This window comes from Anopheles coluzzii, chromosome 2 (genome assembly GCF_943734685.1).
Source record: "Anopheles coluzzii chromosome 2, AcolN3, whole genome shotgun sequence".
NCBI classification, from domain to species: domain Eukaryota; kingdom Metazoa; phylum Arthropoda; class Insecta; order Diptera; family Culicidae; genus Anopheles; species Anopheles coluzzii.
Genome location: NC_064670.1, coordinates 25,385,346 through 25,410,657, shown reverse-complemented (window position 1 = coordinate 25,410,657; position 25,312 = coordinate 25,385,346). Strand labels below are relative to the sequence as shown.

Here is a 25,312-nt window from a genome sequence, read left to right as displayed (position 1 = left end):
GATGCTGTGTAAGCACTGACCGATCGATAGAAAGGGAAACCCCCGGTAGCATCCCGAGTTCCGGATTGGAAATTCTCCCAAAACTAGTGCAGCCCGGCCCGACCGAGCCCGTGCGAGAGAAAAAGGGAAAGTTTCACCAACCGATGTGTGTCGTACGCGCTGTGTTTTCACTACATTGGTGGAGGGGAGGGGTGGAGGGGTTAAGGGGTGTCAGGGAGGGAAGTTACAAAATCTCAATTCCCACCCACATGTGTGCACCAGTCCACCGTCCAGCTCGCCCGACCCTAAGCCTGTTGTCTTGTTTTGCGCCAACACTACAAGGGGGAAGAGCAAATTCCTGCTTCTCAACCGACCGACAACGAACCCAACAGCAACGGCCGGGACCACCCCACATTCACACACACACACACACACACACACACACACACACACACACACACAGACATTTTCCCATATGAAGATCTTGTTTCGGAACCATCCGCACCGTTTGCTGGATTTCCTTCGCCCGTCCAACAGCGACGAGATACAACCGTCGACCAACCGATTCCTTCTCGCCGTCGTGAGCGTCCGTTCCATTTTCGTGGACACACATCTGCATGTGTAAGCGTCGCCCGGCAAAACCACTCCCCCCCCCCCCTTAACGCCCATACATACAGCTTGTGTGTGTGTGTGTCCGATTCCGGTGCCGAAACTTTCCTCGTTTCCGGGGGGCAGATGTGCGTATAATAACAATTTGATATATAAATGTGTTTATATGTTAAAACCACCCACTCGGACGGTCCGTCGGTCCAGCTGGCTATGCAAACACAGCCTCTCTAACTCTAGGTGTGTGTGTGTGTGTGTTTAAAAGGAAAAAGAGCGAGAGAGAGAACAGCAAACAAAAGCAAAAAGAGAGCGAAAGAGCTTCGGCGAGTTTGTCCCCAAAAGTGAAAGTGAAAGAAACGGAGGAGCGTCGTTATTTTGGTCCAGGCCGTATTCTTCTTTTGTGTCGCTACGATTCCGAGTTGACCACCATCACCATCACCACCACCAAGGCCAGTCTCAATCAGTACGTGGAGTGTCGTTATCATCATCTCACTGGGCCACAACAGCGAGCGTGTTTAGTCGACCAAAGTCCTTACTTTATTACCTCGAGACTTGTATGAGCTGTTGAAGGGGGGGATCCATGTGCTTATGCAGCGATTCTGTATCGTAGAAGAAAAGCAGTACACTATTTCAGAAGTACAAACAATTAATATATTGTTGCTTATAATATTGCAAGGATCAAAGTAATCAATGCGACCAATATCAAAGCAACACATCTTTACATACTGATCAATAGCCATCTTAATGTATGCAATTTGCCACAATTTACGCCTAAAAGTATGCAACCCCGTAACATAAATTTCTTTTCAGGCAGCTTTTTGAATCTTTTTACATGTTCGTCAAACTAAAAAGTTAAAATATTCACATTTTAAATTAGTAATATAGTTAACCATTTTGCTAAATATCACATAGAGACATTATACACTCTAAGGCAATCCTTTTCATTACTCGCGTTAAAGCACCATGCCGGCACCAAAAAAAAAGAAAGGTTCGTTTCTTCCACCAAAATCTAGAAGCAAAAAAAAACTCATCCTGCGTCTAGTTTTTCGCGTCACTTTGATTTTTCTTTCCTTTTTTATTTATTTTGTTTCTTAGTCCCACGCGTGCAAAAATCCCTTCCATGATGCGGCGTAAATGAACAACGCCATTAACATGCTGCTGCTGCTGCTGTTGCTGTATCTGCTCCTAGTTCCCCCAGCCTCATCTTCTCATTGTCCTTGCCATGTTACAACCATCAGCAATCAAGTAATGGAACTTGGTGGACCGGCAGCAAAAAAAAAATCCTGGACAATCCTTAAAACACATCCAGCCCGCCCGCTCCTATCCAACACTGGACGCGCACTTTCTTCTGCGCGTTTCCGGCGTATCCGGTTCACGTTTCTCGCGCTGCGTTCATTTTCAGATAAATTATATAACAGCGTCATTAAATTTATCGTCATTACGAAAGTTAAAAAGAATCAAATTAAAAATTCACCCTTTTGTGCCGGACGCCCGAAGCGTACAGAGCAGAAACGGCGGGAAAAAAAGAAGCACAACTCGTGAGATGGAAGAAAATAACAACCAAGAAAACAGAAAGAAAGAAGACACACAGTTTGTCCTTCACACAGGGAAAAGCTTCGCCGTTGTCTGCGATAAGAAAAAGTAAAACCCAATAGCAGTGAAAAGAAATGGTCAAGAGACAGACAGAGAGAGGGAGAGTGGAAAAAGAAACCCGCCACTACTAGAACAGCGCATCTTGCCTGGAAAATTCTTCCACTTTGCACTGCTGGGCCAGTTGGTGTTCTTTTCTTAGCCCACCAACATCATCCTCACCCACACACACAAACACACACACTGTCATGTGTCCAGGCGGCGGAAACTGGTACGAATTTTCCACTCTATGTGTAGCTGTTTTTTTTAGTTCGCCTTTTTACCCGCTTCTCCAAGGAAAATATCTTCCGTCCAGCGCTGTCCATCAGGGGATGGCCGGTGCGGCTGTGTGCGCGTGTTAGTTTGCTTCCCTTTTTTTTAATGTCGTATTTGCCCCGCAAGGGATGGGAAGGGAAGTGAACTCTTTTTTCGTTCGTAATCATTTCCATTTCACTACACGAGAACGGTCTTAATGGTGTGCGTACGATTCATTGCGTGTACAGCGCCCGTATTTTTTTTTTCTCTTCATCTCCATTTTTCAATTCCCGTGCGGCTTGCGCCATTAACCCGTTCGCGATTTCTTATGCGGAAAAGGGGTGTATGAAGGAGAGATATTGAGAGCAAAAGAGAGTGTGTGTGTGTGCATTGGAAAGAGAAGGAAAAAGAGATAGAGAAAAGATGGGAAGGGTGGAAACATGTTTCTTAGCGGTCCAGTTCAGCTTCTTCATCTTGGGAATGGTGCGTTCCGAAACGGGTCAGTTTTGTGAGCTGCAACAGTTTAATGATCGAAAAAGACATGAATATTTTATTCATTATTTTAGTGAAAATTTTCATTATATTAGTGAAAATTGAATATTTTATTTAAAAAAAAAATTGTATTTAAAGGTGCTTGTTAACGTAAAAAATGTCAAATTGATTTAATATGTTCTTATCAATTATCTTTGGATTAGGATGGAATTGATCAAACTAAACGAACGAACCAGTATCACTGTTAGCGCTTCCTATCCGACCGTGAGAAACAGTGGAGAGCGAGCGTACTAGGTTATTGCAAGGTAGGATACTGGTTCAAAACTTCTCTTCAGTTACCAATAATCAAGGTAGTCAGAGATTTGATGAAAGCACACAATTTTCCTGTAAAACCAACAATAAAGTTCAATGTGTAAGTAAAATTATCTTCGTTCTACTCGATCTCCCTCTCTACCCCTCCTTTCATTCCTAAAACATATCAATTCACTCTTTCCTCCTCCTTTCTGAGTCTTCTTCCTCTTTTACTACACCTATACTCTTCATGCAGAGAGATTCCACTCCCTTGGACCACACACACTCACACAATCTTCCTTCGCCTAGTCCAACCCTTTTTCCTCACTTCAAGACAAGCGGGATGCGATGCCTCTGTTGCCTTGTTGTTCGTCGTCCCCTCAACGCCACACAATCACTCCCCAACTCACACGCACTCCTCATGCTCAACGTTCTCTTGTAAGTTTCTGTTCAGTATCTCCCTTGAACAAACGCTCTTGTTGAGTTTCTGTTGCCGGGCACTTGGTTGCTAGTGAATTTCCCAACGGGTGAAAAAATTCCATCCAAGCCCCGTGATTGCCGCCGCTGACCAAGGTTGGCAGGCTGTCGAACGCGAACGGAGAGCGGGAACATTTAACGTTTCCAGAGCTCGTTCCTAAATCTGGTGGCGGTACACATACCTAAACATATACACAGCACCACCACGACACACCACTCGGTTGGCCATTTCGGTCGGCCAAACAGACAGTGGAAGTGTAGTTCCTCCCCGAGCTCCGGAAGCGAAGCGAATTCAAAGCACGTTGCATGTATAATTCGTTGGCTGGACAGAATTAACAGAGTTTCAATTCCGTAACAAGGGTTTTATTTATGCTCGAGCATAAAGTACAACTGTTTTTTGCCGTCCGTAACGGTTGCCCGTCATGTGTGGCAAGCAAAATAGCTAGAAGATAATAATAAAGAAATAGTTCTTAAACGGTTGAATGTGATAGTATTCGATAGGGAGTTGTAGCATTGTAATACACTAACGAAAAGCGCTTTACCTCGCAAACCACCCTCCTCGACAGTGTGTGCGGTAGAAATATTCCAGCAATTTAGAAGCGTCTTTTAAACCACGCATCTCCCTTTGCTTACCACAACACAATGCCATGCTGTGTCCGTCTTTCCGATCCACCGGAAGGAAGGAGCCGTTGTCCAACCAACCAACCTCCTGTGGCGAGTTTAGCAGCATTCACAATCCTTTGTTTTAGAACGTCCACTGTCGTTGCTGTAACGTTCCGATGCAGAAGCCACATAACAAGGCGCGCGTACATATACGCACACTCACACGCAAAGCATACTGATGATGAAGGGGGAGGGGGGGGGGGAGGGGGGAAACGGTGGAAAAGGGGATTTTCCCCACATTCACGGAATCGCGCACATGGAAGTCCAAACGGTCGAGTACCTCGATGGAAAACCCGCTCGTTGCGTCCTCCATCATACCAGCCTTAATTCCTTTCAACCCTTACAGTCCGTGTAGTGCGCTTCCCTCCCACCTCCCCAACCCCACCCTCCCATGTGTAGCTCGTTTGATATTCTACGCCCCGCCATCTGCTCCTCTTCCTTGCACCTCCTCCTGCTTTACCACACAACTCACATTCGGTTTGGTTCATTACAAATTCCAGTTTCTTTTAAAGATCTTCATCAAAATGCTTATTTTCGATCCTGTCCATGCGGTGCTCGGGGTCCAGCACGATACAACCGTTTCCCGAACCGGTCCAGGTGGGTGGGGAAAGGGTGAAAACGGGGCACCGGGAGGGAGGGAGGGAGGGAGGGATAGCGGAGGCAATGTTTATCTTTGCTCGTTGCTCGTCCCTTTGGCGCAGTGGTTCGAAGCGAACGGGCGAGCATCCGCGCGCGTATGTGACATGGCTCGCAATAACGAAGGCACTTTGATTAATTTCTTCCCGGTCGCGCACGGTTGCAAGGAGAAATTGGCCGCTCGGCACAGTGAGGAGAGTCCGGCGGGGGCAGGAGGTAATCACAATTTAGCTGGACAGTGATGGTAATTTTTGATCCCAAAATAAATTGCCTCATCTGTAAGCGAATTGGTGTGCCAGTAGAATGGGCTGATGATAGGAAGTGTGTTAGTGCTCAAAGAGCGTTACAGTATTGTTTTATCCATTTTATAATATTACGATTTTAAACATAAAGAACTAACAGTTTTTTTATACAAATTTCTTTCCCAATTAATATCACAATCACGTGCCAGTAGCCATTATTATGCCACCTTTACCAAACTTTCTGAAACCTTACCCGAACTTTATGGTTGCATTGCATTCGCACCCTTGATCCCACACACCTCTGGTCAGCCGAGTAATGGGCCGAGCAAAAGTTTGGCATTTGCAGGTGCAGGTCACGGTCAAGAAAGGATGCTGTACTGGATGTCTTTCCTTGCCAATCCTTTTTCCTGCTCAACCATGTAAAATCTTTAAAGAGATTTTTACCGGCTCGGCTCATCTTTCGATCTTTGGGTAAAGGTGCACGCGTGAAAGGTGTTGAGGTGTACACAATCGTATTACTTTTCCTGTGGGAACGTTTGCAGTTGACGTGGAATAACGTGCTACAATTGAACGCATGTAAAAAGGATGTAATTAAAACGAGAAAAAGTATTTTCTCTTACAAACTTCATTAAACAAAATTTGTTTAATTATTGCTCACACTTGCACCTTCTTTCTATCAACCTCTTATAAATACTCCGGATGCTCGGTTCGCTGAAACACAGCGTAATATAGAAGTATTTTGTAACGAAATCGTCAAAAAAACAATCCACTCATTGACTGGACTATATCAAAGGATTGAATCCTTTGATTAAGTAAGTTTGATGGTTTTGTTTCTCTCTCTCTCTATCGCTCGATTTCTTCATTTGTTTTTGGTGTACGACTTTTGTCCAAGTTTGCACTTGTTTTTTTGTTTGTATTGTCCCACTAACTCCTTTTTGTTCTATTTACTTTTACTCACCTTTTGAAACTGTTGCAAACTCATTTCCTTTCAAGCAAAGATTGATCTTTGTTTGGTGATTGAGTGCTGAAACTTTTATTATTGACACTTTGATTCGATTTTTACCCGAGTAACGATCCTCTAGGCTTGAGAGGGTAATTTGTTTCTTTTTTATTTTTTTATTTATGTTTGGCTGATTTACTTATCTTGCTTTCGAATCCTTTTTTACTGTGCTTTAAGAATTTTCTACTTTTTTATCATTTGGATTTGCGATTTGCCACTTGCTTTTATTTTGCGAATAATGTAACGTTTTTTGTCTTTAAAAGCTTTTTATGTTAAAGTTCTTAGATTTCTATAAATAAACGTATAAACGTGTATACCAAAGTCTTTGCGTAAGTCTTATTTTTGTTAAACTTCTTGATTGCTTTATGCGATTGAATTTTAAAACACGCTAATGATACAAATACATAAAACATTCAACCCAGCGCACATCAACGAAAGAAAAAATCAACAACTATCCAACACGTCGTCGCTCAACCTAAACGCCCTACTGCTACTGAATTCTAGTCCTAGCCGCCAGCAAAAGGGGTGTCCAGGGGTGATTAAACATGTAAAGAAAAAACCTCCCAGCGACGAACTTAGAAAAGCAATTCCAATCGCAGCATCTTCCCCGGGCTCACCGCATCTTCCCGGGCTCACCGCATCTTCCCTACCTACCTCGCAGCTAGTATTATCATTACCACTATCGACTCGCCAAACGTACAAAGACAACGTACATCACCACCACTCTCCCCAAGACGAAGAAGACACGAAAGTACATAATGATTGAAAAAAGTGTATAAAAAATTATAAGAACATGCTCACAACGCAACGGCACAAGGCCAACAACGGAGGGTTGGGGGTAGAGGGGAGGAAAAAACAGCCACCTTCTCAAATCGCAGCACTGAAGAAGGCACGACGACGACGCTCGAGGTTTGTGGAAGCTCTCCTGTGCGCCTAAGCAAAAGGGCCGGCAACGGCACCACCAGGGGAGAAATAAGTACTCATCACCCCTTTCTTTCCCATCCCGCGAGCGGACGCTTCTCACGCAAGCTGAATCTTTCGCCCAATATGCGAGGGAAAGGATAACGCAGGATGCTGTGCGAAAACAAAACGAAACCAAACCAAAAAAAAAACAGACAGACAGACACAACCACATACAAAGGACCGTTCGCTTAGCAACGAGGACGCAAGAGGCTGGAAAGAAAAATTAGAAGGCAATTGCCTTGGCTCAGGGAAGTATAGCAACGAGTGTGTGCGCTGTCAAAGGAAAAAGACATCCGATAGAGATAAGGCACGAGGAAAGGAGAAAGCAAGGAAGGGCGCGTTCTCGAGAAAGTGGACAAAGTTAAAGACAATGTAAAATGTGAGACGCGAGCGAGCGAGCGAGCGATCGACCGTGCAGCAAAAACGTAAAATTAATGTAATGAAAAGCATGCGCTGCTTCGGTGAGCATTAGAGAAATTATTATTTTGTTCGTTCATGTTCTCCTTTTCTTTTTATTTCACCTTTTTATTGTACTTTTTTTTCATTTTTTCCCGGTTTTCTTCTTATTAGCTTAAATTTGCTTGCTTCTTTTTAATTCCTTACTTTTATTCACCTCTTCTAAAGTGTCAACTTTACACATCTCCAAAGAGTTTTGTTTTCGTTTCATCACACAAAGAACGAAAGAAAACAACCATTCGCCGTTATGAACGGACTGTTGTCCTGGTGCCCTTTATTTCTTGCACACTGTTACACATTTGTATCAAATTTTTGTTCGGCTTTTAAGTTTTGCTCGACTCTTCAAGGCTTGGTAGCAAAGGGCAATAAGACTTAAGGAAGACTCCACCGGGCAAAGGCATCAAGGACTAATAAAAACCGTTGGGATTTTCCCCCTTTCTTGTTTTTTTGATTTATATCCTGTTTGCCAATTTTCGATGGAATATTCATCATCATCGTTCGTTCTGTTTTTCTTCTTCTACTTCTTCTTTTTCCTTTCATTTTCTTCTTGTCTTCCAGTTCTCAGTTCAGCTTCTGCTCATTTATCTCTTGAAGACGAATGTCGTGTTCTGTCTCTCTCTCTCTCTCTCTCTCTCTCTCTCTTTCTCTCTCTCTCTCTCTCTCTCTACCTCTTTGCTTGTTCTCTCTACCCAATCTAAAGCAGTTCCTCCGCTTTTCCTCTTGCCAAGGTGCAGCAGCGAGGGATTTCTATGTCTATTACCCCTTTTTTCCTCGAGATACCATCTTCCTTTTTTTTGTAGTGTCTCATGAAAGGAAAAGCTGAAAACTGTGTAGAGTTTTAACCGTTGGTGGTCCGTTGGAACTCATTAGGCGGGAAGCAACGGGGTGGGAATGTAAAGCGGTAAAGGAATGTTTGTGTTTAGTTTTTTTTTTTTGTTTGCGGCAGTTCATTATTTTACAATAATTAAGAAATATTGATTTATTTCTGTTTGATATGGTTAATTTTCACTCCATTTCGAGTGTTTCTGCATCAGTGCAAGAGTATAATGTTTATTATGATAATGTGACTTACATTTTCTTTTTAATATTATCCTGCTTTTTACATTATTTTACTTTACTGTGTACACTGTTTATACAATTTAATCAAAATATGTATTTTTAAATTATTTAATTCTACTAAAATGCCATCCATTTTGTCTATCCGCTCCCTTTCATCCAACCACTCATCACCATCACATTGACATGTAAAGCAATTTCTGGCGCCATTTTTCAAATTCCACCAAACTCAACCCTCAGCTGGGACCCGATTGTCCAGCAGCGCTGATTGGCAAATGGATCTTACAACCCTCTTTGGCTATTTTCCCAACTACTACCTCTGCTGCTGCAAGTGGTCCGCGATTGTTAAACGATGCTGTTGTACCCGTGTTAGTTAGAAACCCATTTGCTTAATCGAAGAGGCCGTTCCCTCGTACAGAAGCAAAAAAAAACCGGACCGGGGTCAAGCCGATGCCAACTGACCGGGACCGATTTAATTTAATAAACGTTCCCCTGGCCCCGGGCACGAGACGTTACGCGCGTTCTTAATCTTGCCGCGTTCCCGCCAATCCCAAGCCCAAAAAACGCCGATGAATTGGTGCCCAGGCACAGGGGTTCCTTGTCCGGGTAGGGTTGCTATTTTTATTATGTTGTAGTTACACACGGATTGCAATTGCCTTCCTTCTTAAAACACTCCCTTACTTCCTTTGGCAACCCTTTCGGGCACGACAAATTGTCGGCACAGCCACACACACAGATTGCAAACTGACCATTGGTCAAGCGTGCACAACCGTAAATGGGGTTATGACACTTGGCCCCTAAAAGGTCGGTCCTGTCTGCCCCCTTTGGAAAAAGTGAGCAGTAGCGGTCAAGCAAGGGGGAAAGCACGTGGAGTTGAGAATAAAGATTTAATTTTAAGGTCCTCAAAACTTCATCCATTTTGCTGAGCTTTTGAGGTCAGAAAGGAAAGGGAATCTTATGCGTTAAAAGGTCCACGAGGCACAACATCACCGTTTGGTGGGCAGCACGGGCATTGGGGTCGATGGGTCGCCTGCCGGTTTAAGGCTGACCTTTTTCTCACGCACCCTTCACCCTCGTTCACCCTTTCACCCCTTTCAATGATGTCCAGAAGCGGGTGCTTTTCCCTTTTGCGCAACGGAATGCAATGTCGCATGCAAATGCAAATTCGAACGAGCTGACCAGGTCAACAGGGCAGGTCAAGTTTTTCGGGTATGCCCCCTCGAGGGAACTATGGGTATGGGATATGGGCGACGCAAGGGGGGGTTGGAGGGGAGATAGTTGCACAGAATTAGATTGGTTTCAGTCTAATTATTATTATCTCCGCACAGGACCCGGCCCCGGCCCGACCCTCGAGAAGCGTCTCGGGCCAGGCGAGACGTCTCACTCCGGAACCCTAATCTTCCGGAACGCTGGGATTGCTGACCGGTAGCCCAAAAAAAAGGTCGATCCGCTGCTGACCAACGGTCAAGAAGCAACAGACAACCGGACGGATGGACGGACGGACGGCCGAACAGCAGTTAGGCGTCCCATTTTGGCAAGGGTCAAATCAAGCAGTTAGTTTGTAACCATTTACACGGGTACTTCTGCTTGAGCCGGGGCAAATGTTTTGCTGCTTACAAGCGATAAAACTTGTTTTACTATTTTTATGCGCGTTGCCGTTCGACCGTTGCTTTTGGATTGGGTCGCATTTTAATTTTACGATTGACCGATCGAAACGCCCTGTGATCTCTGGTCACACCAAAACCAGACCGAACACGAACACCTTTGTGTGTCTTACGCTTGTATAGTTGCGTGAGCTGATTTATCACCTTTATGGGAAGATGACCTCTGTTCCTTTCGGAATTGTACGGTGATTTGGTTCCTTCCCCCCCATCTCTTTCGTATTGCTTGCCCTCGGGCAAAGAGTCTTAGTGCTTAGTTTGATGGAAATTATATGAACTGCGAATAATTAAATGCATCCCAAAAAGGTCGACCCTTGAACTCGCCGCGCCACTCGCCGTCTACCAAGAAGTGGATGTTTTTGGGTGTACCCGGTGGGGTTCCATTGCCTTTCCGTTTGGCTGTTGAAGGTTTGCTCTTTAAGGTGGTATGCTTGACCGTTTTAGCAGTGCTGGTACTTGGTGACCGTTAGATTACAATGTATTTTAACGGGTTTTTTTTCTTTCTTCTGTTTAGCAAACAGGATGAGAATGTTCCAATGTACGTATCCAGTTGATCATCAGGATAACGACATTAATTTTTATCACAATTTGTTCCAAGAGTTGCATTTTGCAGCCGTGCTACCACAATATTTTTGCAATTGTAGCACTAAACTACCGGACCAGTGAACCGATTTTTTTTTTTTTGGTAAAAACAATTAATCAGATCTTGGTGAGGAGAAGTTGGTAACGAAAAGAAGGACCCTCGTTTGTAATGCTGCAACCTTCTCTTAGCTTTGCAAAGCATCTTGTCTGCATTTGATCAGGTTCTGTATACAATAGATAGTGTAAAACACTCATTATGTTGATATCATTTCAGAAACCGACACCAATAGACAATGGTGGATTGTTCTGCTACGTGTTAAAAATCATAGCGATAATGTTGCGCAGCGACCACATCGAAGGTGGCTGTTTGAATTTATAATTAAATAATTTAAATTTTTTTTTCTTAGTAGGCTATGATAGCTTGTAATTTAGAGTATAAAAGGAGGAAATAATTATAATAAATCAGTCTTACACCAGCGTTAGATGAGTGCGTTTCTCTGTTTGGTGTTAAGATTCTCCCGGGTGAAGCTTTGGGCGAATACGATTGCCTTCTCGACAGCGCTTAACGAAATCAGTAGCGGCGCTACCACGGCATAGACCTCCCAATTTACATTGGAAAAGAGGTAACTAGCCTGGTAGGCCAATACTGAAAGTAGTTTGGTGAAGGAGAGTTGGACCGTTGACGCTCCCGAAACCCTTTTGCCCGGGACGTTCTGTTCCGTGGCAGCAGACGGTTTATCAAGCGCTCCAGAACGACCGAAACCTTCGCGGTCGGCTTGGCCGTCGGGCCCGGAACAGATAATCTACTTTACATAACTCTCAAACGGCTGAAATATAAGATATGATCCCAACCGATAATGATTTTTTAAACCACCTCATTGCGTACAATATTGCATCACATTAACCGTTGCGTTCAAGGGCCTCTATCGGGTAGTTACGATTATTTACATTAGATGGCGCTAGTAGCTCGATTCTATTTATAGAACAATCTACAAGAACGTAGGCCTGTACCGGTGGATTGTTTTGCACAATATTATCATCTTTTAACTAATTATAATGAACGAAATATAGTTTAGGTGATTAGTGTAAGATTAATGAGTGTCATGTTAATTATAACCGATCATTGTGTTGTTTCAAAACAAAATTTACTTACTTATCCAACGGTTCCAATCGCTATGTGGTCTTGGCCTGCAGTTTTCCAAACCCACTCACGCCTTGGCCTTTTACTCCGCTATCACTGCCTTAATCATGCTATCACCAGGGCCCTACCACGCTTCCTCGGCCCTTGTGGTCGACCTAATATATAAGGGCTTCGCGAGATGAGTCGTCCAGCTCCATGCGTATGTATGTCATACATTACCAGCCCACTGAAGTCTGGCGAGCTTTTGAGGTACGTTGTACGACAGTGAAATCACACCTTACAACTCTCGTACAACTCGTAATTTAGACAGCTCCTTCATTTTCGTGCTCCAACACATATACAGTGCCATACATCCAATTGAATGCCTTTCGAACGCGGCAAACAGGGTTTCGTCAAATTTGGGATAGTTTCAATTAGCAGCCAACATCCGGTCGAGCAACTCAGCCTCCATGTCCTTGGTTCCAAAGTACGTTCAATAATATGCTAATGTTCGTGCGTACAGGTTTTCATTGTATTGGTTTTCCCCCTCACACAACAGTCAGGATGGCCGAGCGGTCTAAGGCGCTACGTTCAGGTCGTAGTCTACTCTGTAGGCGTGGGTTCGAATCCCACTTCTGACAAACGAACTTTTTTTTTACAGTTCTTTTCGGTATGATGACAAAGTATTTTAACTTTCCAATTACGTTTACGTGTTTTATAATGTTTTTACAACATTTGTACAATCAAAAATGACAACAACAATGACGACAAAAATCGAATATTGCTTTCATCTTCTCCTATGGAAGTGCGTGTAAATGAAAGTAAATTCTTTATATACTCTCCTCTCAATTGACGTAAATGTAAGTAATAGTACACTTGAAGAATGTGAGTATCATATCAACAAAAAAAACTCATTTGTCAGAAGTGGGATTCGAACCCACGCCTACAGAGTAGACTACGACCTGAACGTAGCGCCTTAGACCGCTCGGCCATCCTGACTTGTTATTTCCTCAATGAACAATACCCTACTGGTTACCACAGGTGGTCCCAGAAGCAAAAGATGTCCAATTCTCTAATATTTTAATCCCAGCCAGCTCTAATCTATTTGTAGATTAAGCTTTGTATTTGTAAAAAAAAAAAAACTACAAAATACGGTTTTCAGTTGCCGATTGACCCAATTGAAGCCTTTGCAGTCAAATAATAAACATCTAACTGAAGTTAAAACACACTTCAGTCGATACATTCTACACTAACCACTAACTAAAGATGACTAACCTCTGTCGAATGTGCGACGTGTTTCTTGGGCTGACAATCGTTTACTGATAAAATGAATTTCGAAACAAATTGCAACTCTTCCGTTACTCCTTCTTCCAATCTAGCATACCATTATGTCGATTCCCGAAACACTTCTTTATTCGATAGTGCGGCATCTGGAAGCTTCTACAGCAAGTGTTCCCGCTTGCTCCAGGTGATTCGTGGAATTGCAAATCAAAAAGTGAAGCCTAATGGGTATACAGTACTGTAGTGATGTGCAGGTCGCCCTGGACCTACTGGGTCGGAGCCATCAGTAACCGATCCAAAGCTCTTCGAATCGACTCGTAATGCACAAGGTGATCCAGCAGGAACGATTCCGGTAGGTGCATGAAAGCATTAGCGGCTTCGAGCCATTGGTTTAAGGAGTTTGAATCGGAATCAGGTAATTATAAAAAATGACGTATGTTTTTGGAGCACATTGTAAAGAATATGGTTTTATTTAAATATCAACTTAATGTAATCGTATTAATACAATTTTTACAATAGACTGAAAGTAAATTCTTTAGATACTCTCAATTGGCGTAAATGTTAGTAGTAGTAAACCTGAATGTAAATACCAATAAAAATATATCGAATGTCAGAAGTGGGATTCGAACCCACGCCTACAGAGTAGACTACGACCTGAACGTAGCGCCTTAGACCGCTCGGCCATCCTGACTTGTCTATTGTTTTTCAATTCTGAGGAACCGGACACCAAATGTTATAAATAGATTTTTTATCAGTATAAACCCAACATTCAAGCAATACTACATAATAATATTCACAATTTTATTTACATGCTTCTGAGCTCTTGAAATGAATAACTATCCCATAATATTTACAACTCCATAATTTTTACCATACAAATAATTGTCAAAATAAATGTATATATGACATTACATCCGATAACTGATAAAAAAAATAGTCTGTTGTCAGAAGTGGGATTCGAACCCACGCCTACAGAGTAGACTACGACCTGAACGTAGCGCCTTAGACCGCTCGGCCATCCTGACTTGTCTATTGTTTCGTAACTTTCCAAGAATCGGACAGCAAATGATATTTATAGAATTTTAAATAGATTAACAATACAATAATAACATCACAATTCCAAACACAAGTTAATTGAAAGGTTCTTTAATTGTTGACATGAATGCTTAACAACCTCAGCATTTACAGCTCAATGTATTCTATATGTTGATACAGATTGATAAAAATAATCAAAATAATATTTTTTGAAATTACGTAGCATAAAAAAGAACATCTTTTGTCAGAAGTGGGATTCGAACCCACGCCTACAGAGTAGACTACGACCTGAACGTAGCGCCTTAGACCGCTCGGCCATCCTGACTTGTCTATTGTTTTTCAATTCTGAGGAACCGGACACCAAATTGTATTTATAGCACTTTTGTAAAAATTCAGTTGAAGAAGAGTTATATAGAACTAACGAACAATAAGAAGCAGTTTTAAAAACACTCAACGAAAAAATATAAATGAATATTTTCACCACTTTTCTTCGTACATTTAAAAAAAAAAAACATTGAATCTCGCATAAGCATACAGTAAGAATTTAAACTGTTTCGTTCTCTTCCTTCAATGTGCAGAATTTGTCTTGTGTTTTCGTCACTCTTACTTTTAATACCTTACGCTGCTCAAATGTTTTTGTTAATAATTCCTCTGAGAAGAATACGTGTACGTGTGTGTCATCAATCGCTATCCTAAACGAACCCAGGAACTATTAAACAGATAAACAAACAAAAAGCATTCGAATGTCAGAAGTGGGATTCGAACCCACGCCTACAGAGTAGACTACGACCTGAACGTAGCGCCTTAGACCGCTCGGCCATCCTGACTGGTTAGAATGACATTAGAAAATCACAACCCGGGTCCATTCGAGTGGGGAGCCATTTGCAACCCAATTGAGAAAGGGGGTGCTAAACATATGCTGCTCAAACGACGATCACGATCGCCTTCCGCGCGTTGTTCTAAAGCAGAGATGTCAAACTCTATTTGTTCGGCGGGTCACTAGTTAACCCGCAAAGCCTGTCGCGGGTCGCAATAATAAACTCAAGTATCGAAACTAAAGCAAGCATACGTGAAACTTCACCTCTCATTTCAGACGAATATTCTCACAAAAGAATGTCATCACTGCCTGGTTCTTGCCTGCAATTCTCCTTATCATAAATAACATTTTAAACCCATCTTTTGATTTTTATAATGGCAGCATCTTTATTCTTAGTTTTTGTTTCTTTACATACGTTACTTGTCATCAAGCTATGGAAGCTTTGTGTTTCCGTTATTTTTATGTCTCTGCACATTAGTCAGTCCCTTAAAACGTACGTAAGGTATTCCTCTGCCTCATCATCATCGTCATCATCATCCTGTCCTCGTATCACTCGTCCGGAATTACCCCCCCCCCCCTCCCCCCACACTATTTCACCTGTACAAACGCACACACTCACCCCGTACAAACATATCCACGCACAGTATTATAGGCTCAAACACGATTTCAAACGTCTTCGTCGCAAAACAATCCACAGAAAGGCATGCACAGATTGTGTTTTTACTTTATGTGTAGTTTACTATTCGTTTCCATTGTTTCAGAGAGCGAAAAGCCAGTAGGTAGGTAAATGGAGGTGTGCTTTGTTTGCGCAGGAACATTCAAGCTAAGTATGTGTATAAGTATCCTCTATCGATCAGTCACTTCGTTCTTCGCTATCGTCTTTCACCACTAAGCTACATTTAGCTACCATTCCTCTCACTCTGTCTCTCTGTGTCTCTCTGCAAATAGGTGATCTTCCCGCGTACGATCAAAGTAAAACCTTACAATTGTTACAGACGGTTCCGTTCTGCCGGCAGCGTTGGCTGTTTCGGCCTTCACTCTGCGCACACTAACTAAATAGCTCTACTATTTCCTATTGGCTTGTTCCTGTATATGGAGTTTGGTTCGTGGTACGACAGTGTTTCACTAGAGCAAGCTAACACCAGACACTCTGCTCTCTGCTTTCTCATCAAATCTCCCAACGAAACACCAATGAAAGCAGTCCGGGAAAATGGATGTGTGATTCGCTAATAGTATTATTGTAAGATCGACAACTGTTCCCAACTCGTTTGTTGACGGTTTGTGTTAAGCTGTCTAAGAATATTTATAAGTTAGTCTGTATACAAAGTGTGTAACTCGTGGTTCGTCGACAATCTCACAAAAAGAAGCGTTGATCAAAAGCAGCTTGTGGCTAAGGGTGGGGTGTAGGTAGTTAGTTCTATTTTATGATCTCCTAACCCGACTACTATTTGACATTACTCAGAAGATCTGATTAGAGATGATTGATTTCGATAGCTAAACGCGAAGACGGAAGTATCGTTACGTTATTTGATTCGTGCATTTGCGTGTGATCGTCTGAGGAAAGTTATTGTATTTGGCAAATCGTTATTATTATTGTTTGTGTGATAGTTATGCGAACTTAAACTATGCCTTCGGAATTTGGTTGCTTTCCGCTCGATACCAAACAAGCCATAAATACGTGTACGAAAGGAACAGCCCTTCCCTTCTTTCTGTCTTTCCCGATCACTACAATTTACGGTAATTTTGAAAGCACCAGTGTTTTTTTATTTATTTTGTTCCTAATAATATATTATACTCTCCCCATTTCTCGCCCGTCCATCCGTTCGCAAATGTTACCTTTGCTATGCGATTTAATATTGTTACTACAGTATTTTATCGTCCAATATATAAGTGTGGGACAGTGTAAAATGTGTTATCGAAAAAAGAAACAAACGATCGTACCTCCAGAACCGGCCCCTATCCCCTCGCAAAAAACACTCACTCTCCTGGGGCGGAATCCTGTTGCTCCGCGCCATCAAAATCACTCCCCACAAGGGGTGCGCCCAATATCCGTCATCAGCGGGCAAAATTCACCGTTTGTAAAATTATTGTACGCGCCTCCCGCACAAAACTGTGATGGTGTTTGCAATCAATAATTCGTAGTCCGTTTATGCTGCCGTTTCGTTTTGTATGTGTGTATTTTTTCTGTGCTTTTATTATGCTTTATAGTTTCTTATCGTAATAATGATTCATTCCGCAATGCGTATTTTGCGGACCTGCTCTTGTCAGTAAAATTGTCATAAATCGATGCCTTTGTTCCCAAAAGTCGTGCCTTAACACGTGGGACAGCGGAAAACGCCGTTCGCCGCCTCTGCATCATCTGCTGCTTCCGGAAACGCTTAATAGTAACACCATTCAATGACGAAAAACACGATTAAATAAAAGACGATCAATTCAAAGCGATCTCTACCTCTACTACACGCGGTTGTCTGTTGACAATCTCACGTTTACAACCGGCACAGGAGAAACAACGGGGTTTTTTTTTCAAGCAAAAAGCATTGGTTCGTTTGCGTTGGTCGTAACGTAACATCTAACACTACCCTAGCGGACGAGCGCGCAAGAGCACGCCTCTACACCATCCGAAACAAACAAACAAACAAAGAAAAACGACGAAAAAGCACAGAGTAGTAGTTTGTATAGTTGGCGTACACGAAATACGAAGGGTTTCTACGAGGGTTTATTACGACACTAGTGGTAATATTAGTATGCGTCTTCCTTAGCAAAAAAAACTACACTTAGCCCATGGCACTTGCTGTTATTACATCGTTCGCACACGCAAAACCTCATCCGATCGCATCGCGGGTTTTAATCATCCCTAAATTCTTGTCTGCCTTTCTGCTCGCTCCGCCGCTATAAGCAAACCGGTAAAAAAAAACTGTACAGAACGTTACGCCTTTGGATCCTCTCTTCCGACGGCACATACCGGGTGTCAGGTTCTTCCCACAGATTTGGTTTATAGTTAGAACATGCTCCGTTTTTACTTCCTTTGCGTTCCAACGTGGCTTCAGTGCCTTTTTAGTTTAGGATGACTAAGACGCATCCAGCAACTTCTGCTCTCTCACTCTCTCAGTCTAACAACAACCCTCACACCCCATAACCCTCAAGAAGGTGATCCTCGACTCGATCGTCCTCCCGATTTGCGTATTATTGGTTCTGCAGGAGCCGGATATTTTATATCGCTTAACAACAACAATCATCGAAAAACTCGCTCGTTTCATTCGTGATCCGTTTCTAAATTAATTCTCGCTCCCGCCATCCCTAGTAGTTCTCCCTCTCGGCGCAATAAACTGTACACAAATCCGGAAACAAGCGCCCACGGTTAACCCTTTTCCTCCGTAGCACGCGTTTCCGGATCAAGATTCTTAAAACACACTAGTGTCCGCAAATATAATGAACTATTTTACACATATAAGCATTCGATTCTGTTCGATCGTTCTGGCGCACATCGTATTTAAAGTTATTCCCGTTCCACCTCGCTCGCTCATTGGAGTGGGCAAAACTGTTTTAAAAAATTTCAATAAATTATCCTTATACGACACTTTCATTCGCTTCGCTTCAGTTACAAACGTTGCCTTTGCTACTGCTAATCACAATAATGATTGATCGATTCCGAGCTTCCTTCCTCCGAGTTGCCCGATTCGCTGCACCTGCCGTGCACTACACGTCATGCAGATCTTGCTAATCTTAGTGGCTTGTAGTTAGTGATAGACTAAACAGAAAAGCGAAAGTAAACTTCCATTTCGTTTCCCTAAAGCAGACTTTCAGTTCGCACGGATTTCGCAACCACCCGCGTTTTCGATGCCTTGGCAATCACACACGCAGGGGAGGGCCAGTCTTACATCAACATCCGCACATCTTAGGCGCGCGCCTGCCGTCATCTATCACACCCGAAGCTAGTACGTATCCGTTTTAGTAGTAGTAGTAGCAGTAGTAGTGGTAGTAGTAGTAGTGGTAGTATTAGTAGTAGTAGTGGTATCTTCCTTCCTGCATTGTGGCCAATACAGGCACAGCAGGGTTCAGACCCGTTGCTGATGGGGCGGCTGATGTTGCTGCTGCTGTTGGTGCTGCTGGTGCTGCTGCTGCAGGTATTGATGGGCGAGCAGCTGTTGATGGTGATGAAGATGGGCTGGCAGGGGCTGTTGCGACAGGGCAGGCCCCGGCTGTCCAGCGGTGGTGGTCAGCTGTGTCTTTTCGCTGCGCTTTGGTGGTGGTGGAGGTGGCCGCTTCTTTATGCTACCACCACCACCGCCTCCCTGCAACATGGGTCCACCAGCGGTCGGGGGAAGGTGCGGATGCGCTGGTACTGCTGACACGTTCGCTGCCACGATCGGGTAGTTCGGTTCCATGCCCATGTTGCTGCCCAGGTTCTCGTACAGCCCGTCCGGTGCCGCACCGTAGTGCTCCTGCACCCAGTTGCTCACGTTGGCCGTCTCGCGGTAGTAGGGCGTGGCGGACGAGTACAGATCACTGCCAGCGCCACCGCCGTGGATGTCGCGGAACCCAAGCACCTCGTGCGGGGTCGTGGCCGGTTCGAGTTTGCACTTTTGCGCCACCTGCCACTTCTTGTTCATGACGCGCTGGAGATCTTTCAGGAAGTCGCGCGGCGGATTGGCGCTCGATTCGCTCAGCCGCTTCGGCGACGTGTACGTGGTGGACAGGCGCGTCGCCTCCGCACGGGGCGGCGGAGCGGGCGGACCGACACTGTACGAGGCGCAAATGCGCCTAGGCGACGGTGGCACTTCCTGCACCACCACCTCGTCTTCGAAGCACACCTTGCGCCGCAGCAGCACGGGCGATTCGGCAAAGGAGACGCTCTTCGCGGGGGCTGGCGGTGGTGTCGCCACCTCGGCGCCCGAAGCCGACCCACCCTCGCCCCCGTTGTACGGTGGCGGGGCCTTGTACGGCGGTGCCTTCAGGGCGGATGGTTTCAGCGTCTTCGAGTAGATCGGTTCCTTCTTCAGGATGGCGGAGGCCGGTGCCGGGTTCGGTAGCGTGTGGCTGTTCAGCTTCATAATGGACTGTGCGACGGAGGGCATCACATTCGCTGCCGGCCGCTTTTCCTGCAGGCTGTCAGCCCTGGCGGCCGGGGAAGACTGCACTGCGGTTGGCATGGAGGGGGAGGCTGCTGGTGCCGCTGTTGCACCACCAACGGCCGCGGACGGTGGTGGAGGCGGCGGCAACTGCACGGACGCGAGCGACAGTTGAGATCCACTGAATGAGTTGTCGAGCTCGTTCGGGGGTGGCGGTGGTGGCAGCGAATCGAGCGACAGGGTAGAGCCGGAAAAGTTCGCTCCCATCGGATCGTCCCCGACGGGTGGGGGCGGCGGTGGCGGCAGCGAAAACGTCGAATCAGTCATGCAGGACGGTACCGGTTCAATGATCGTCGTCGTCGTGCCGGGGACGTTTCCACCACCATTGCCCCCGTTCGGCGTTACGATTGTGGGGTGGCCCCCCAAGGGGCTCAGGATTGTCACCGGCGGCGGTTCAAAGTTGACCGGCGTGTTCAGCACACTGCCGACCGGCGTTGGCGTTGAGGCGGACGAGCTCATGCTTTCGATTGAGCCGCGGTTTTGCGTCGGCATGGGTCGGCGCTTAAGCGTACCGCTGCCCGTGCTCTCCTCGCTTCTTCGCCGGCTGTGGCGCCGGGTCAGCGTGCCGCCCTCGCCGATCGATCCCGAGCCTACCGAGCCGGGCGAATCTTTTAGCCGCGTCGTCTCGCCGACCTCCTTCAGCTGGCGCGTCATCGAGGTGAGGGGCAGATTTGGTTTCATCGAGGGTTTGCGCTTGATCGTGCCGGTCGGGAACTCGGAATCGAACCCGTTGTTCTCGTCCGACAGGCAGCCGCTCGAGCTGGAGGAGGACGCTCGCGAGAGCCGCCCGTTACCGTTGGCAGTGCAGTTGTTGGCGTTGCTGCCGTTGGTGGCGCTGAGAGGAACTAGTAGATGGTTGCTGCCACTGCCGCTGCTGTTGCTGCTGCCCGTGCTGCACTGCGAGGGCACGGACGAGACGATGCTTCCGATGGAGCTGCTTCTGGCCGAGCTGAGCTTGTCCAGCTCGTCCCGGGCCAAATCGTCCAGCAGCGTCCGGTGGTTGTCGAGCAGCTTCTTGCCATACTGCACGCGGGAAGAGTGGAATGGGAGCAAAGAAAAAAAAGCGAGACGTTAAAATGCTGCTTCACGGCGGGACGTTGCACTACAAACTAACCTTCATCACGCGTATGGCAGTGATCCAGTTTTCCATCGTCGACGCATCTTCCGCGCACAGCATCTTCACCGACCGTATGCCCTTCACACCGGCCGGCAGCTTCGGGCAGCGCAGCGCGAACGTGTAGTCCGACGGCGCTTTGTGCTTCTTCTTCCAGCCCAGCCCCCGGTACACCTCGTGCCCGGCAAACAGTGCCAGACAGAGCAGATCTTTGGCCGAGCGTGTCTTTTCCTTCGGATAGTAGTGCAGCCCGGACGCGCGCAGCACGAAGTGATACTTTTTCCAGCCCTTCTTGGCGTCATTCTTCATGTACAGTGGCCCCTCGAGGGCAATTTGGCTCCCGCTGTTGAAAAACTCATCCAGCAGCATGGTCCTGTGGCGAAGAGGAGAGAAATAAAACAACAAACATTAGACTCGGCTCTACTGCTTCGAGAGAAGCATCATTGAGCTGTCCCTTACCTCGTATGCTCGTCGTGTTCGCTTCCGGGCGCCATCTGGGTGCCGGGCAGGAACGCTTCCGGCGTCTTGAATAGGGCCACCTTATCCGGCCGCTGCAGGAACAGGACACGATTCTTGGAGTCGCGATTCCACAACATCAGGTTGTCGACCAGCATCTCGTGGTCCTCGAACAGCCGCTCCATCTGGTGCTCGGGCAGATGCTCCACGATGGCCCAGGTCGGTTCCATCTGCACGTGGTTTTTGTCCGCCAGCAGGCGCGTCACGTGCCCGCAGCTCATCGTTTCGTCCACCAGCAGTGACTTGGATGCGCCGTCGGCGGTGAACGCCTTCACGAACAGCCGCCTTACCGACGCCTGCTCTAGCTTTTGCAGGGCGAGGTGAATTTTGGCCTGCTTGCCACCATCTGGCTGGTTGTTGTTGTTGTTGGTGCCGATCGTTTGTCCCGATAATGCTGTGGGTACACTGTTGGCAACCATACCACCCGATGCCGCCGCCGCCGCCTGTAGGTGCTTCAGATGCGAGTGGCTTACACTGCTGGAGGCGGACGATTCGCTCGACATCAGCGACACCGTGTCGCTGAAGGCGGAATCATTATCCGGACTGTCGGTGCGCGGTTCCCGGTGCAGGCTGATGTTGCCACCGCCGACGCCTCCACCCATACCACTGGCAATGCTACCGCCGCTGCAGACCGTATCGGCCGCGACACTGCTGCAGCCGCTCTCGGACGACAGCGTCGTATTGGTGGCGGCCGATATCGTGGAGTTGGTGCGACTGTGGCTGCGACCGTGCCGCAGATCGCCCCGCTCCTCCAGTATGCTCAGCTCGCCCAGGATGGCATCCAGCTCGGCCTCCTGCGTCTCCTCCAGGTTCGCCATCGAGAAGCGGTACGAATCGGTCCGTTCGGCAGATGTGTTACTTTTCGGTCGCAGACGAGCTGCCGTTGTTACTGTCGCTGCTGCTGGGTTGACGGTGGTTCCCGGTGTGCCGCTGATATCAAAACTCTGCAAAAGGAGGGGAGAAGAGAAGAGCAAAAATTGAAGTCAGTTCCACTCGGTTGCGTTTTTAATCGACAGGAGAGAGAGATAGTGGTAGATGCTGCTAAGATTAGCGCGCTCGCTGGAACAGTTCTGCCTCACGGTTCATATGAATTCCGACTGGTCATTCCCCATGACTTCTTCACTTATCAAAATGTTCAAGCGCACAACCCACGATGGTAGCATACACAGCTGCTGATGGGAGAGGTGGCAATGGCACGCTGGCGTTCTATCGGGCGCTTTTTTAATGATGAACCACTTCCGTGTTCACAAGCGTGACCGATTCGTTCACTGAACTCCGCGGCACTGTGGCAAATGTATGAAGCTTCGGTAAAACAAACACGACCAGCCCACGGCCACCAACTGACCAGAGAGAGAATCAGACCCGATTGTGTCCGTCTGCACAGTTCATTCGCCAGGGGTTTCGTTGTCAAAATATCTCGATTTAGCTCAGGATATTTCATCTCCCTTGTGCCGTAGTCGACGTCTTGTTTAGCCTACTTACGATAATCTCTCACTTGTGTTACTAATGCAGGGTTTCTCACTAGACGCCAAACTAGAACACGCACCGCTGTCCTCGTCCGTCAGATCACACAAATTCCCTCCCCATTTGCTATAATCCAACGCCTACTAGAGCGCACACACTATCTTCCAACTCCCAACGGGTTCAAAGATCTGGGGGTCGCGCGGCACGCACTGTTCACGGCACCCAGCGCCATTAGTCACCAGCACTAGAAACTCTAACCAGAAATACGGAGAAATGAAAACACATTTTCCCGAAGACTTCCCCCCAGTGCGTGTCCCACACATGGCTAGGGTTGAATTCCGATGCCGCTGCTACTATAGATGCGCTTCAACAAACACCCAGTAACAGTAGCAGCAGCAGCAGCACCACCATACAAAGACCACCGCTCGACACGTTTGTTTGTTTTTATGGGAATACTTGTTCCACAGTACTCCGCGGTCGCCGCGAATATCTTACGGTCTGCTTCTCAGAATTCCCGTTATTACTCACAGGCTTTACCGTGGGGAGGTTCGTCTCGGCAAAAGGCGATCGATCCCCGACGGATCCACACCACACTGGACGGGTCAAAATTCATTGAGAAATTTTCCCCGATAAATAAACTTACAAACCCACACACACACACACACACACACAAACATTCACACTTGCGCATAGCCGTGTATTCGCGTTTTACTACGGGAATTCTTCAACCGCAGAATCCATTGCATCATACCGCAATTGCAATACACTCACTCACGCACGCTGGAGGAACAGAGAAACCGGAATCTTGCCAGAGCGGCTGAAAAAACAATCAATCTTATGGAGGGGGGGGATACGAAAATAAACTTCCTTGGAATTCTGGGTCCAACACAGCAACCAGAGCACAATGCAATCAACGGAAAGGGGAAGCAGGCCCACGGATGTGTGGGATGATACCGCAGAGTCGTTCCGTTTTCCATTTTCGCTAAAATGTTGCACCACACAGCACTAGAACGCGTAAACAGCAATTTTGCGGCTCTTGCTCTCCCCCTCCCCAAGATTTGTCCTGAGTACGTGGGTGGGTAGTTTAATGGCACCTTTTGAATCACTTCTGTTCGCGGAATTAGCATTTCGCACCATCGGGCCCCCCGGTACTAAAACACTACCCGATCAGCGCCAACAGAGAGAGGTGAGAGGCGTCTACTGTAGTCGCTACTTGTGTCCATTTGCATTTCTTTGGATGTGGGCCTGTTTTTTTATTATTATTACTGGCCCCAATTAGCCAATTAGCAGGTAACACACATCGCCACGCCTCGCATTTTATTTTGGTGTCTTAACTCACCCCGCACGTTTTACGCTAAACACCACTGTGCTGCTCTGCCAGATGAAGGTTGGGATTTGTTTGCGGCCAACAGCAATCTTCTCCTCGGGTACGGCAACCAAGAACTGCAAACCGACCGACACACGGCAAAACAGCGCACAATTCTAGCGACCAGTGACTAATCGCTGCCGTGCCGTGACTGTACCACCGCTCATGCTGGAAATGACTTTTCTCCTTGCGACTGCGAAAGTGTGCGCAAGCAATGTTTGTGTGGCAAACAACTAACTTTTTTCAGCAGCGTAAAAACGTATACACAACAAACTACAGGCACGAGAAGGAGGTGCGTTTTACTTTAGCGAAAACGGTTTTATTATTTGCGGTCCGGGTCCCTTCCCGGTGTGATGTTTCACCGAATGGACGGTTTTTTTTGCGAGTGCTTCTGTGCTTGTTGTTTTTCAGTGCTTGGTCCGTGCCGTTCGTCCAGTATGTGTTCGTGTGTTTGCGTGTCTGTTCGCGCGACTGCTCGCAGA

At 46.2% G+C, this 25,312-nt stretch overlaps 1 protein-coding gene and 6 non-coding genes across 8 annotated transcripts in view; 1 reads left to right on the top strand and 6 right to left on the bottom strand.

The window, feature by feature from the left end:
- Window positions 1–12,666: 12,666 nt before the first annotated feature.
- Trnal-cag (transfer RNA leucine (anticodon CAG)) lies at window positions 12,667–12,749 on the top strand. The gene has a single exon. It is a non-coding gene; the product is annotated as a tRNA-Leu (tRNA).
- A 275-nt stretch (window positions 12,750–13,024) lies between these two features.
- Window positions 13,025–13,107, bottom strand: Trnal-cag (transfer RNA leucine (anticodon CAG)). Its single transcript has one exon. It is a non-coding gene; the product is annotated as a tRNA-Leu (tRNA).
- An 890-nt stretch (window positions 13,108–13,997) lies between these two features.
- On the bottom strand, window positions 13,998–14,080 carry Trnal-cag (transfer RNA leucine (anticodon CAG)). Its single transcript has one exon. It is a non-coding gene; the product is annotated as a tRNA-Leu (tRNA).
- A 251-nt stretch (window positions 14,081–14,331) lies between these two features.
- On the bottom strand, window positions 14,332–14,414 carry Trnal-cag (transfer RNA leucine (anticodon CAG)). Its single transcript has one exon. It is a non-coding gene; the product is annotated as a tRNA-Leu (tRNA).
- A 252-nt stretch (window positions 14,415–14,666) lies between these two features.
- On the bottom strand, window positions 14,667–14,749 carry Trnal-cag (transfer RNA leucine (anticodon CAG)). Its single transcript has one exon. It is a non-coding gene; the product is annotated as a tRNA-Leu (tRNA).
- Window positions 14,750–15,168: 419 nt separating this feature from the next.
- On the bottom strand, window positions 15,169–15,251 carry Trnal-cag (transfer RNA leucine (anticodon CAG)). Its single transcript has one exon. It is a non-coding gene; the product is annotated as a tRNA-Leu (tRNA).
- A 350-nt stretch (window positions 15,252–15,601) lies between these two features.
- Window positions 15,602–25,312, bottom strand: part of LOC120947869 (ras-associated and pleckstrin homology domains-containing protein 1) — a 55,198-nt gene continuing 45,487 nt past the window's right edge. For both annotated transcript variants that reach the window (XM_040363668.2, XM_040363669.2), the window contains 3 exons: window positions 21,944–22,944; window positions 21,485–21,857; window positions 15,602–21,393 (listed from right to left, as the gene is read on the bottom strand). In XM_040363668.2, coding sequence (XP_040219602.2) covers window positions 19,297–21,393; window positions 21,485–21,857; window positions 21,944–22,944 — 3,471 coding nt within the window. In that variant the 3' untranslated portion in view covers window positions 15,602–19,296. The remainder of the gene's footprint in view (window positions 21,394–21,484; window positions 21,858–21,943; window positions 22,945–25,312) is intronic.